The sequence below is a fragment of the Podarcis pityusensis genome (assembly GCF_964106645.2).
Source record: "Podarcis pityusensis genome assembly, chromosome: 2".
NCBI lineage: Eukaryota > Metazoa > Chordata > Lepidosauria > Squamata > Lacertidae > Podarcis > Podarcis pityusensis.
In genome coordinates, this window is record NC_138029.1 from 20117646 (window position 1) to 20132383 (window position 14738).

The 14738-nt window shown below is 44.9% G+C and overlaps 1 protein-coding gene across 3 annotated transcripts in view; it reads left to right on the plus strand.

Moving 5' to 3' along the window:
- The first annotated feature begins 2179 nt into the window (after window positions 1-2179).
- RAB11FIP4 (RAB11 family interacting protein 4) overlaps window positions 2180-14738 on the plus strand; it is a 219287-nt gene continuing 206728 nt past the window's right edge. Inside the window, exon 1 of one of the 3 annotated variants that reach the window (XM_080994562.1) lies at window positions 2180-2497. In XM_080994562.1, the coding sequence (XP_080850688.1) occupies window positions 2345-2497 (153 nt within the window). In that variant the 5' untranslated portion in view covers window positions 2180-2344. The remainder of the gene's footprint in view (window positions 2498-14738) is intronic. The other 2 variants (XM_080994564.1, XM_080994563.1) reach the window with 2 other exon arrangements.

A 14738-nucleotide genomic window follows, 5' to 3' on the forward strand; every position in this document is an offset into this window, starting at 1 on the left:
TCAAGTACTTAACGAGGTGCCCTTTGATTCCAGCTGCAAGTGTCAATATTAACATCTCTAGCAAAAAAAAAAAGTAGAAAATGCTTCTGGAAGTTGAAGTCCAGTAATGCTCTTCAAAACATCACTCATAAAAATCTCAGGAAATGTAAAAACAGCTGTAATGGCACAGTGTGAACTCATTAACAGGCAGGGCCCAGCTATCAAGCTGCAGAAATCCTGGAGAGATTCCAAGCCCTCAAGTACCTGGATTTCACAAGAATCCCAGCACTTGCTTCGAAGGCTGTAATCAAGATTTACACAGCTCGAAATCTAGCAGCAGCGAGAGTCTCTTTTTTTCTATTCCCAGCTCTTCACAGCTAATACATTAGTTCTCCAGGATACCTGAGCTGTTGATCTCTGGTTCCTGCCTAATTTATATGCCTCCCAGCTGTGGAAGATTTGATTTAGGGATGTGTAACAAGGTGTTTACTAGTGGAGTGTGTGGAACCCACACCTGTCATGTATTTTCCTAATAGAGTGCAAGGGGCTGAATTTGGCTAATTATTAATTACTAATTATTACTAATTACTGTTACCTATAAATATATGAAGTTTCCCCCCTAGCAACCACCACCATGCCCCTTGAAATCAAATAGTTAAAAAGAAAACATGAAAACGGTAAACATGCAAAATCTGGGACCCAAATTTGAAAGCCATTTTTGTGTGAAATATTATTCCAGCTCAAGGTTTTTGGTTTGAGGGTTGTTGTTTTGGTCTTTTCTCATTCTGAAATGCTAGCGAATGGGGCAATTTTTGATGTGAATGCACCAAAAGGAATTGCCCCCTGCAATGGTTGTTCACTCTTCCCTTTATAGAATAGGTAACAACTCGTGTCTGAGGACTATTTCACATGATCATATTCAATGTAGCAGCCATCACTGTCCCATTAGGAAAATGGGAAATAAGCTCCACAGAGGCCAATGGAATTTACTCCATGGTTAGTCCTGAGATTGGGGTCCTAATAATTTACCACCTGGCATGTCCTGGATGAGGCCAGTTGCTGAATCTTGGTTTCAATTAAGCATGGCATGCTTAATTTAAACCCAGCATGCTTGCAAAGACTATTCACTCCATAACATTTAATCATATTTTTTTAAAAATCACCATTCCACCAAGAAGCTCAAGGCAATTCGCCCCTTCTCCATTTCATCTTCACAACGACCCTGTTAGGTAGGTTAGGTTGAGAGATAGCAACAAACCCAAGGTCTTCCAGTGAGTTTCTCAGCTGAGCAGAAAGCTGACTCTGTGTCTCCCTGGTCCTAGTATTACATTTTTAAACACTTTAATCCACACGGTTAGCTGTACCAGGTGATTAAACACTGGAAAGTCAGGGGTGCCAACTTGAATAAAATATTGAGGGGGCCCAGATGAGCCCCACCCCATATAATCGATCACATTATGTGGCACATGCGCACCATTTGAATCGCAATGCCCATCAACTTTTGGGGGGCATTATTTTATGGGGGGGGGGGTCTGAGGGACCTCGGCCCCTAGGAGTTGGCTTCTATGCTGGGGGTGGGGGAGATATTTTCTTAATGCCACCTACCCAACCTCACCTTTGAAGACCACGTCAATTAACCAAGATTAGCATCCTTGACTCCGTCCACCTCCCCCGTCTCTAAAGCGGGAATACAATCCCCACGTTTGCCAAAACCAGCTGTTGAAAGGCGGGGGAGGGGATCTAAACTGCCGAAAACTGATTGTGGGTATATATAACAGAGCAGTGCAAGGGAACTAAACCTCTTGAATGTGATCTGGCACATGCGCTTCTCGTTTTTCAATATATGCCGACAGCTCAGGTGCCGAGTTTAGTGGTGGCTCTTCGTGTAAACGAATCCGGCGTCTTAGAAACGTGAAAACGGAAGATTGAGTGAGTACGTGTGTGTGAGAGAGAGATAGAGGAAGAGTTGAGGGGAGATGGCATGCGCCGGAACGGCAACCTTGCCCCCTAGTGGTACCCAACGCTCGCATCCCCTGGGCGGCCGCGGGCATCTTCTTTGATGTGCATCCTTCGTCCCCTGCGAGCTGGTCCCCTCGCGCCCTGCCTCCTCCTCCTCTCGCCATTGTTCCTCCCTCCGCCTCCCCCCCGCCGCCCCCTCCCGCGCGCCTTTCTCCTCCCTTTGCTGATGTCATTCAGAAGCTGTTCAGGCTGAAGGCGAGAGAAGAGCAGGAGCCGCTCGCCTGCCCAGATCATGGCTGCTGCCGCCGCCTCCGCCTCCGCCCCCACCGCCGCTTCTCCTCCTGCGGTGATGGACCGGGAGAGCCTCTCGCCCGCGGCGGCGTCCAGCTAATCCCCATAGGGCGCCATGGAGCCCAGTGGCCTCGGGGAGCCACCGAACCTGATGCAGTTTCTGCGGAAGCTCAAGGAGGTCTTCGATGTGTGCGATGAGGACGCCGACGGCTTCATCCGGGTGGAGCACTTCGTCGCCCTGGGGCTGCAGTTTGGCCAGGGGGATGAGGTAAGGCAACTTGGTGGTGGTGGTGGGGGGACCTGCGTTCCCGCCCGATATTTAAGAACTGCCTTTCCTTCAGGGTGGAGCATTATCCTTGGGGCTCCCCAAATCTCACTAAGCCCTATTTCTGAGACTGCTCCCTCACCCACAACCCCCAGATTCTATCAGAATGATACACATCTCTTACAGCACAGACAGGGTCTCAGGGTTTCAGAAATGGTGTCCAGGAATGTGTGGAATAATGGCATGCCTCTGAGCATGTGCAGAGGGCCTTTCCCTCACTGCTGTGGCTGCCATATGTTTAAGTAAGCCGCTGAGCCTTTGTGCTGGCTTCTATCTTCACGGCCCGTACTTTAGAAAATACGCACTAAAGGAGCACCCTTCTTCTTGGGGGGAGTCAGAGACTCCTACTCCCCATGCAGAAGACTGGTGTGTTGGAGAGAGCAACACTGGAACATCATAAAACGGAGATTGAGGCATGTTCTTGGTGCTGAACCCCATAGAAGCACCAAGTGCCCTAGTCAGGACTGGGGGTATATCCCTGTGTCACAGAACGAAATGTACTTGCATGGAAATCTGTGGAGGAGAGTGACGTCTTAAGGAGCCTACATTGGCCACCCCTGGTTTCATCGCTCTATGCTTCCAAATGACTTGAGATACATTTATGGCCCTGAATCCTGCATGTAGTTGCAACATTTCACCAATAGCCTTAGGCAGGGAGATGATGTGCACAACACTTTAAAAGCAGTTATTGCAATGAAAACTGAATCCCCGTTGTGAGAATTACCTTCCCCACCCCCCTTACTTGTAATTGACCATCACATGTTTGCTCCTTAGTCACGTCTTCTGTGTTACAGATTTTGGACAGACTTTTTTCTCATCTTCCCTCATACTTCCCATAGCCTACTAGACTAAAAACAACAACATCAACATTATTCCTTACCCATCCCTGCTCCCCTGGCCACTAGTATCGTTCTTACCTGCTGTTGGTTTTCTCTTTTTTTAATTGCCTGATCTCACTAGCAGTTGACTTGTCTCACTGGGTGATTATGCAAAGAATGTCAATATCTGTAGGGCAAAGCTCTTCGAACTATTTGTGTGATTGCTGAACAGGACTAGAACACAGTTTCTTTCTCTAAAACAGCCTACAGGCATCCCACAAAGGGGGAATATTGGAAGATTTTGGTATTGGTCTTGCTGACAATTTCTTTTGATGTGAATTTGGAGAGGGGTTTTGTGCTTCATCAAAGTGTTTCAACTTGGTTCGTCTTTGTTTTCCCTTTGCTCTGATATGGAGTGTCAATAAAGTTGGTAGCTTTACCAAGGCATCCAATGAATGTATTGTATTGTACAGTAACAGAAGACCCTTGAGCTTCAACGCCCCAAAACCATTATGTTGAAGCCATCAACAATTCTAAAACAACTGGGTTTGAGAATTGTAATTGGTTTGAAGACCATAACTTAACTTTGGAGCTGAATGGAACTACCGGACATCAAAACTAGTTTGAGTATCAAATGTGTTTTCAGTTTGCTTGTTTGTTTACGATCTATGCCACAGGCCGAAAACCTGTAGCCTTCCGGAGATGTTGTTGGTTTCCAGTTCCCAGCAACCCAAACCAGCATGGTCAATGGTAAGGAATGGTGGGAGTTGCAGTCCAACAACATCTGGAGGGCCACAGCTTCGTCACCATTTTTCTATGACCTCCAGAAGACATCATTTTATACTTAAAATGGCCATTGACTCCCTCCAGTGATAGTATTTTCAAAGGCAGTAATGTCACCTTAGGCCAGGCATAGGCAAACTCGGCCCTCCAGATGTTTTGAGACTACAGTTCCCATCATCCCTGACCACTGGTCCTGTTAGCTAGGGATGGTGGAAGTTGTAGTCCCAAAACATCTGGAGGGCCAAGTTTGCCTGTGCCTGGCTGAGGCATGTTTGAGATTCATGGTTTTAACTTTCTTGCCGGACCCGAAGACACTTAATCTCAGATCAGCGTAACATTCAGCCTTCTATTTTATATCTATATCTATAATTAAATTTTCAAAAGTTTAACGTACTCACTTGTATACATAGTAATTTTTTCTTTGGTTTTGTAGACTTCCCATCCCATTTTCCATGGTGTTTTTAGTTTACCCTGTTTGCTGCACCCTGTCTTCTATCTCTTATACCATAACAACAATACTATAATCTCTAATTCCTTCTGTTGCTCATAGTTCAAATCCTGCTCATGAGTTCATCATATTATGGAATTTCTTTAAGTAATCCGAAAAAGGCTTCCATTCTGCTACAAAGCAATAGTCCATCACATTGCTTATCCATTCTTCTTTGGTGGGAACTTCTTCTTCCTTCAATTTTTTGCATAAAGAATCCTAGCTGCTGTCCTTACATACACAAACAGCTTAATCATCCTTTTTTGAAACTTATATATGTTGTTGGACTACAACTCCCACCATCCCTGGCTATTTGTCCATGCTGGCTGTGGATGATGGGATTTGTAGTCCAAAAACATCTGGAAGGCCACAGGTTCGCCACCTCTAATGGAGACAAATAAGTTTTAGCAGGTGCAGCTTTCATTTATTCATATATATGCCATCTTTCCATCAGAAAGATCCGTGAGGTGGCTTACAACAATTGAAAGATAAGAACACACGTATTAATTGAAACCAGCTTTGGACATAGCAACAGGGTGCAACTAACAATATCAGCATCAACAGAGTTAAAAATAAAAGTGATGCTTAAACTACAGGGAACCGAAACAGTTAATGTGCAACCACAAAAGTTTTACAAAATTGTAAGGTTTTTGGTCTGATGCCTACAAGGAAGGAGCCAGGTGAGCTTTTTGCCACTAATCAAGAGTGACTCACAAGATGGTGCTCTTTCTTGTGATGGCCTATGGGGTCTTGAATTGTGGAGGCATTAGGAATAGGACCACCAGGGATGATGTGAGTAATTGGACAGGTTCTCATAGGAGTAGGCAGTCCTTGAGAGATCTGGGCAGCAGGTGAAAATACTGCATTTGGCATTTTTTCCAACTCTACATAATTCTTAAAGATACCTTTCAGTAGAGAATGTTTTATTGAATTGTTATGGAAATTATCAACAGGACAACGGAAATGGATTTTCCATGTCCTAATGGTGGCCAAGAGATTGATATTGAGGAATTGGAAAAATAAAGAGATGATGCCCTTCAGTCAATGGACTGATGATATATCACTGGCAATTTACGAATGGACTTCTTAAAGGCGCAGACTCTGTATGGATAAATATGATAACATTTGGAATGAGTTTATACAAAATGTAGTGGGCTGTTAGCATTTACATAAGCACTAGGACAACAACACTATACCAATTTATACAAGAATGTATGGGAAAATCGTATATTGCTTTTTTTGTATATTCTCGTTTTTATATGTATCATCGTTGTTGTTCTCCCTCTCACTTTTCCTTCTTTTCCCCCCTGTATCACTTTATTTCTTTTAACTGAAATCGCCTTAATAAAATATAAATATTTAAAAATAATTCTTAAAGATATGGGAGCTCTATACAGGCCTTTTCTGCGGTGGCTCCCCCGTCTGTGGAATGCTTTCCCCAGGGAGGTTCGCTGGGTGCCTTCATTATACACCTTTAGGTGCCAGGCAAAAACATTCCTCTCAGGCAGGCATAGGCAAACTTGGCCCTCCAGATGTTTTGAGACTACAGTTCCCATCATCCCTGACCACCAGTCCTGTTAGCTAGGGATGATGGGAGTTGTAGTCCCAAATACCTGAAGGGCCGAGTTTGCCTATGCCTGCTCTCAGGCCTTTGGTTGATTGACATTCAATGCCCTTCAAAAATGTGTTTGGGTGGGGGTGTTATTGGGTTGTTCTATTTTTTAGTTTTGATTATGTATTTTGTGTTTTTATATTGTGATTTTGTCCTGTGAACTGCCCTAAGACCTACGGGTGTAAGGCGGTGTACCAATTTAATTAACAACAACAACAACAATAATAATAATGACAAGCCTTGGCTAGTGTAGCTATACCAATGCAATTGTGCTGTCTTGAGTTGCTTCAGTTGTTTTGATTTTGGCGTTGCGTTGGTAACATTTTTTGCCCTTCCTCAGCAAGTCCTAGGGTTAGGGCCCAGGGGTCATCAAACTTTTTCATCAGGGGGCCGGTCCACTGTCCCTCAGACCTTGTGGGGGGCTGGGCTATATATATTTTTTTGGGGGGGGGAAGAACGAATTCCTATGCCCCACAAATAACTCAGAGATTCATTTTAAATAAAAGCACACATTCTACTCATTTAAAAACACCAGGCAGACCCCGCAAATAACCCAGAGATGCATTTTAAATAAAAGCACACATTCTACTCATGTAAAAAACATGCTGATTCCCGGACTGTCTGTGGGCCGGATTTAGAAGGTGATTGGGCCAGATTTGGCCCCTGGGCCTTAGTTTGCCTACCCATGGATTAGGCTGCCATGATGTAAATAACAGTGCAATTCAAATATGGATGGGAGCCTGGGTGATAGAAGTTTAGCCTCTTGATGATGAGCACTGAACATTTAGTGGAAGACTGCAGAGGAGTGAGGCCTGAGAGATTATATTCCCTTTGTAGAGTTGCATCGAAGAGAAAAGGTCCTGCAGGTGCCTCTCACCTCATCCTCTCCCATTACAGTGATACCTCGGTTTAAGAACAGTCCTGTTTACAAACGATTCGGTTTACGAACTCGGCAAAACCGGAAGTAGTGTCCCGGTTTGTGAACTTTACCTCGGTCTAAGAACAGAATCCGAACAGTGGAAGGGCACCGGCGGTGGGAGGCCTCATTAGGGAAAGCACGCCTCGGTTTAAGAACGGTTTTGGTTTAAGAACGGACTTCCAGAACGGATTAAGTTCATAAACCGAGGTACCACTGTACTGATGCAGTTTGATGGGAAAAGGCATTTTAGGAGATTCTAATTTGCAGCTCTAAGATTACAGCAGCCACCCCAGTGCACATTCTGGGATGAGTGTACCTGTTATGCATTGGACGTAGATATTTTAAGCTCTGCAAAGGAGGCAGCCGAGCCGAGCCTAAGAGGATTAAAAGTTCAACCCTTTATGGAATAGAAAGTGGAATAACTTAACCTGTAATGTGCCAAAGGATGCTAGAAATCTTAGCAAAATCGCCAATAATTCATGCATCTAATGAAACCGAACTTCTTGCTTAAAGCATAATAATTCAGTGTCGTTTGTGCAGCAAATGGAATGAAGGAGTTCCTGAAATTTGGTTTCAGTCAGGGCTCCTGTTTGCAGATGACCTAAAGTGGAAAGTATTTATGATTTTTCCTGCCTGCGTAGATGAGGTGAAGAAGGGAAAAAGCCAATGCTGGTCATTTTTAAAAGGGCTGATATGTTCTCTTGTGTTTGGCAGAGTTGACTAATGCAAGAGAAAAACAAGTACCGTAGCTTCTCGAAATTGGAAACATGGTTTGTTTCATGCTACAAAGGTGGGGGAAATGGCACCGTCTGAAATTCTCTTTTATCGCAGCATTTAAATATATAATTGTGATACATTGTGCTAATTTCTTAGTTGACATTTAAAATGTTAAAGGTGATTTGCAATCAAAATATTCAAGGCGGTTTCAATCTAAAATAAAACAAGACACGATAATAAATCAAGGTATCAACAAAAAGCAGAGCACATATGAAAAAGAGCAAAATATCAATAAAAATGATGTTGATTTAAAAAAAAAACTTAAAAAGCAGTAGCAGCATAAAACATCTGCAGGTTAGTAACCTATAAAAATTAGCTGAAATCAAACAGCCTTTGGTTCCTGTCTAAACAATGAGCAGCAAAGGAGCAAGGAGGAGCTTCCTTCAGACTGGGGGGCTGTTTCATGTCTTGGGTGCCACAGGTGAAAAGGCCCTGTTATTTACTGTATTTCTGATGGAGGTGGGCAGGGAACCAGATTCCGGGTCCAGAGTCTTCAATGTCAGTAAAGTAGTCTTTATTGGAACTGTGGCTCACATTAGCATACATTATTATTATTATTATTATTATTATTATTATTATTCTATTACTTATACCGCACCCATCTGGCTGGGCCTCCCCAGCCACTCTGAGCAGCTTCCAACAGGATATTAAAAACATGATAAAACATCAAACATTAAAAACTTCCTTAAACAGGGCTGCCTTCAGATGTCTTCTAAAAGTTGTTTATTTCCTTGACATCTTATGGGAGGGTGTTCCACAGGGTGGGCGCCACTACCAAGAAGGCCCTCTGCCTGGTTCTCTGTAACCTCACTTCTTGCAGTGAGGGAACTGCCAGAAGGCCCTCGGAGCTGGAGCTCAGTGTCCGGGCAGAATGATGGGGGTGGAGATGCTCCTTCATGTGCATGATGTCATGCAATGGACAGGTAGATGGCCCCACCTACTTTCAAACTTGGTCTACAGCAGTGGTTCTCAACCTGTAGGTTGTCAGATGCTGTTGGACTACAACTCCCATCATCCCTAGCTAGCAAGGTAGGTCAGAGCTCAGGGATGATGGGAGTTGTAGTCCAACAACATCTGGGGACTCACAGGTTGAGAACTGCTGGTCTACAGAGAGTGAAGGAGGAAAAAAATCCATTTCACTTGGTGGGTCCAGTTCCTCACCCCGATGCATACTCTATGACACAGGTTACCCAAGACTTTCTTTCCTCATCATAAAAGTTGTATATTGCACAGCTCCAGTGGTCACTTAGCATTAGGGCCAGGGCTGTAGCTCAGCAATGGAACATCTGCTTTGCATGTAGAAGGTCATGGGTTCCATCTCTGGCATCTCCAAGCAGGACTGGGAGAGACTTCCTGTCTGAAACCCTGGAGATCTGCTACAAGTCAGTGGGTAGACTGAGCTACATGGACCAATGATCTGACTCAGTATGGCAGCTTCCTGCGTCCCTTATTGGTCCCTCGAGAGCCAAAGAAATAGGATGGGGTGCATGTTATGAAGTCACAGGGAGGGTACACAACCAACTGGGACTTTCTTTAGTGAGAGGCTTACAGAGAAAAGCCAGCAGCCAACTGATTGCTGGAGGCAACTCTTGAACTGGAACCGAGAAGAATTAATAATAATAATAATTTATTATTTATACCCCGCCCATCTGGCTGGGCTTCCCCGGCCACTCTGGGCGGCTTCCAAAAAAACAGGGCTGCCTTCAGATGTCTTCTAAAAGTCTGGTAGTTGTTGTTCTCTTTGACATCTGGTGGGAGGGCGTTCCACAGGGAGAGCGCCACTACCGAGAAGGCCCTCTGCCTGGTTCCCTGTAACTTGGCTTCTCGCAGTGAGGGAACCGCCAGAAGGCCCTCGGTGCTGGACCTCAGTGTCCGGGTAGAACGATGGGGGTGGAGACGCTCCTTCAGATATAATTAAGAATCCAGGAGAAACCAATACAAGTTGGTCTTGTATTGCGTGGGGTGTTTGTGTGATCTGAGCAGTTCAACTGCAACATTTCAAGGCATCCTCGTTTGCCTCTCTTGGTTGGTCAATTGGGACCCTAAAAGATGTCTGGCAGACCCTCTCTCTCTCTCTCTCTCTCTCTCTGTGTGTGTGTGTGTGTGTGTGCATACAGGTGTTATATAATGCCTAGCTTCTGTGTTGATGAATCGGTTTCCGTGGAGCTTGGTAGTCTCTTATTCCAATCCTATGGCTACCCCTATCAATCTTTGCAGCTGAAACAGAACAAATCCCTGCCAAATTTAATGTGTGCTGCAACAAATCTCCTTTTCCTCGTGCATTGGTTGTCCTTGCTGTATTCATTTCATATCTGCTTAGGGAGATAGTGGGATTTCTGGAGCTGGTGTTCTGCTGTGGGAAAGCTTTACATTGTAACAGCTCTGTTTAACTGGGAAAAAAATCAGCAAAGGTTGCATAGAATTGGGAAGGGATTCAACACAGCAAGAAGAGTAAGGCGCTATCTGAAAATAAGATTAGTTAATTTCTTTCTGGTGGAACATGTAGACTGGATGCCTTGGGAAATGGAAACAGCTGAAAAGTAAATACAATAATACACATTCAGTGGCCTGAGATACATGCTTGTGGGGAGGTGGGGAGCTTCAGGAGCTCCTGTTCTCACAATGGCCCACTGGATGCCTATAGGTAGCCCACAGCCAGGGCACGAGGGCAACAGCACACTTCCACTTGTGGTCCCTGGTGACTAAATAGCAGCCTTTCATCTCAGAGCCCCTCCCAGAGCTACACTTCTCAGAGTTCTCTGAGAAGGCATCATAGTGCTTTAAATGCCTGGTGTGAATGTGGCCTAGAGTAATATTCAATAGCGATGTTGATCACAGAGTTTGATCACAGTAGCCCATGTTGTTCTCCTTTAGACCGAAGAGACGGGTTTCTCAACAGCAGCTTTGTAGTGCTAGCATATCCAAAGGGCTCTGGCCATGCCTAAGATCTGCTTTCAAACTGTAAAGGTAAAGGTAAAGGACCCCTGACAGTTAAGCCCAGTCGCAGATGACTCTGGGGTTGTGGCTCTCATCTCGCTTTACAGGCCAAGGGAGCTGGCATTTGTCCGCAGACAGTTTTTTCGGGTCATGTGGCCAGCATCACTAAGCTGCTTCTGGCACAATGGGACACCAAAACCAGAGCATTGCACAGAAATGCCGTTTACCTTCCCGCTGGAGTGGTACCTATTTATCTATTTGCACTTTTTGGCGTGCTTTTGAACTGCTAGGTTGGCAGGAGCTGGGACCGAGCAACGGGAGCTCACCCCATCGTGGGGATTCGAACCACCAACCTTCTGACCGGCAAGCCCAAGAGGCTCAGTGGTTTAGACCACAGTGCCACCTGTGTCCCTTTCAAACTGTAGGTGCTTATACAAACACACACACACACACACACACACACACACACTGGACTGGATATGGCTATCTTATTATTGTTCTCTGTGCGATGTGTTACTTCTGATTTTCTTTTTCCTGTGCTGTGTGATATTATTTACCAAGAGTTTACTTTTGCTTTGTGCCTTCAGCTTTACAATTGTGTATTGTTAACAGGATGTGTGGTGGAGGCGTGTGTGTGTGTGTGTGTGTGTGATAGGACCCCTGTTGCTTTAAGCAGCTCTGTGGCAAGAAAAATTCAATAGTGGAATCTTTTCCAGCTCTTCACATTTGCTTTCTGGGGGGAAAGCTTTAGTAGTTAAGTTTCGGCTGTTGGCTTGTATGTGCTTGTTTATGGCCTGACCGGTGATTTCAGTACTTAATTCACATGGATAAGCAATGTGCCATAATTTGACATGAGGACATCGTAGCCTGCCGCCTAAACAAAGGCATGATCTAGAAAGATTGGGCAATGATATCCAGAATGTTTCAACCTCACCCTCTGGGAATAAATTATGTGCTCCCATATGTACTCACTTGCTGGGAACAAAAGGCCATAATGGAAGGAAATGAATCCTAGATTTGATGAAGTCTATCTGTAATGACTACCCACACCTAGAGGAGTGACTTCAGCAGTGCCCGATGACCAAATAGGCACAGGCCTATGAGCCCCACAGCTTTTCGAATCCCAGGGACTGAATCTGGGATCTTTGGCACTCAAACTATGTGCTTTGTGTCAGTATCTTCAGCCCACAGGCAGAGGTACCTGGCCTCCCCCGAGGCAATTGAGCGAGATACTGGATGACCTCTCCGCTGCGTCTCCCGGCAGGCTAGGTCATAAACCCGGCGATTCTTCTCATTAGTCGTGAGAAGAACACACCCTCTGCTTTTCTGCTTCTCTCTCCCTCCCTGCATTCTCCCAGGGAGGAGAAATGAGACAGACAGGAGTCCTTTCTACATGTTTTATTCCTGTCACTCAACAGTACATAGAAATGTGACTGCACCCTTCAGTCTCCATCAGAAGAGTCACAACTCCTCCCCTGTACTTCCAGCACAGGTCATATGACACACTGAGCTAACATCCGGTGCTCAGTACAGAGAATAGGCTCCACCTTTTCTCCAACAGTACATCTGCACTGTTTTGCATTCCAGCCATCTGGAGCTGGCTTTTGCCTTGGTGCTTTTTCCCAACATCCTCCCCCAAAAGCATCAATTGGCAAAACATGATCCAGAGAAGAGAACAAACAGTTGTTATACATATAACAGTCCCCTGTTGTTTCAGTTCCACCCTTGGAACTCCCCACCACTGGTTTCACCAGTGTACCTCTCTGGTTGTCTGGCTTCCAAGGAATGAGTGCTTCTGCATTACCTTGGCTTGCTACCCTCTGTTGTGTCTTTGTCTCTGACTTAGACACTGCTTCAACCTGCTTTGAGTTGTTAACAATAGCAACACATGCAACAGCTAAGTTAGCAAACTCTTTTGAGTACCTCTTTGGTGGTACACCCTTTGTAACTCTCTCAGACCTGCGTATGAGGTTCTGATCCTCTGTGCTCACTGGTTCAACCTTTGGACTCTGTTGAGAACCAGTAGCAATCAGTGGTTCTTCCTTCATCTGTGAAGGTCTATCCATTGTGTGAGATTTTCTCTCAATGACTGTTACAACTGAACTCTCTGAGCTATCACTGTCATCGTCAGTACCACTGTAATCTGTGACATCAGAAAAATCATCATCATCATCTGAATCGTTTCCTGTGGGAAATGTCTGTACTATCCGCTCTTGCTTTGGAGCACTCTCTAGGAACTTTGTGAGAATCACCTGACCAGATTCTGACAAAATTACTCTGTAGAGACCCTTTTCATAACCCACAAAAATGCCTCTGGCATTCTTTACTCCACCTGGAGCTTCTGTTCTCACATGAGACCCGAAAACCTTAAAATAGGCAACAGAAGGTTTTCTATTGAACAGCTTCTCAAAAGGAGAACATCCCAACTCTGTTGAGACCTTTCTCAACCACACATGAAGATAGGACGCTAGCGATTCGGCCCAATATTCATGTGGCAAATGTGAACTCAGCAATTGCGCATTCATCCCCTTTTGCAATTCTTTGTTCACTCTAACACAGACCCCCCTGTTCCACGCTTCTTGCGAAACTGCAACTTTGTGGTCTATCCCTTTTCCATCCTGGAACTTCTGAAACTTCTGTAACAGAAAAACTTGCTTGTGATCTGTGAAAAGACAATCAATGTTAGCATCATGCATATTTTTAACCTTGTCACAAAACTCCTGAAACTTTTCTAAAGTTTCTTGCGGTTTCTCCATCATATAAACCCAAGAATAATTAGTGAAACAATCCACACACAAAAGGTAATACTTTGCACTGCCTCTAGATGGTTCTAGAGGACCAATCACATCAGCATACACCCGCTGAAATGCTCTGTCGACCTTCTTGGTCAGCTTTCTGGTGCTCACACTGGTCACACCTGCAAGAGAGATTTCGTTAGAAACAGAAGAATTACATTTCATGTAATCACTTTGATCAAAAGTCAACAAATACAGTCCATCTTTCTCTTTGGCAGTAAGAAACAGTTCTCCATCTTTGTAGATCTTGCAGCTTTTAGCATCATAGGACAGTTTCAGTCCTTTCTTTGCAATCTGCGACACACTCAGCAGATTAAATCTCAGTTCTGGAACCAGGTAAACATCACTTATAGTCAAGTTCAGACTCTCAAGATACACAGTCCCAATTCCAGTCGCTTCCAACTCCTGACCGTTGGGCTGTTTCACAGTGAAGCTTTGCTTCCTCAACGTCGAAAATAGTCCTCTGTGCGGGCACAAATGTTTTGTACAGCCCGTGTCGATTATGAATGCGTTCCCAACATCTGGCGTGGTTCCTTTCGCCATCATAGCCTTTGCAGGTTTCACCTGGCACTTGGTACGGCTTTTGCCTGACGCCTCAGGCTTCGTAGAGCTGCTCTTTGCTCCTCTTGACTGGCGCGGCTTCTTACAGTTTCGCTGTAGATGCCCAGTCTGTCCACAATTGTAGCATCGGACAGCACTCAATGCTACACCATGCTCCCTAGTAGCATCAGCAGTGGGGGAATTAGAACTCTGTTCTTCCCTCCCCCTGTCTTTTTCTTCCAGTGCAGCAAGTCTGTCGTGTTCATTCAGGACCACAGCACAAACTCTCTCCGCGGTCAGCTGCGCGGCCGGTAGGGAACCAAGCTGACTGGCAACAACCTTGTAGGTGCGGCTAAGGCTGTTTATCATCATGAAGCAAAACACTTCCTCCTGAAGATGGAAATTGCGTTCCACCATCTGTTGACGCAGAAACTTCATTTCTGTCAGGTGCGCTTGAACATCTCCATCAGGCGCAAGTCTCAGATTGGTCAATTTCTCAAAATACAGCAACGCTGA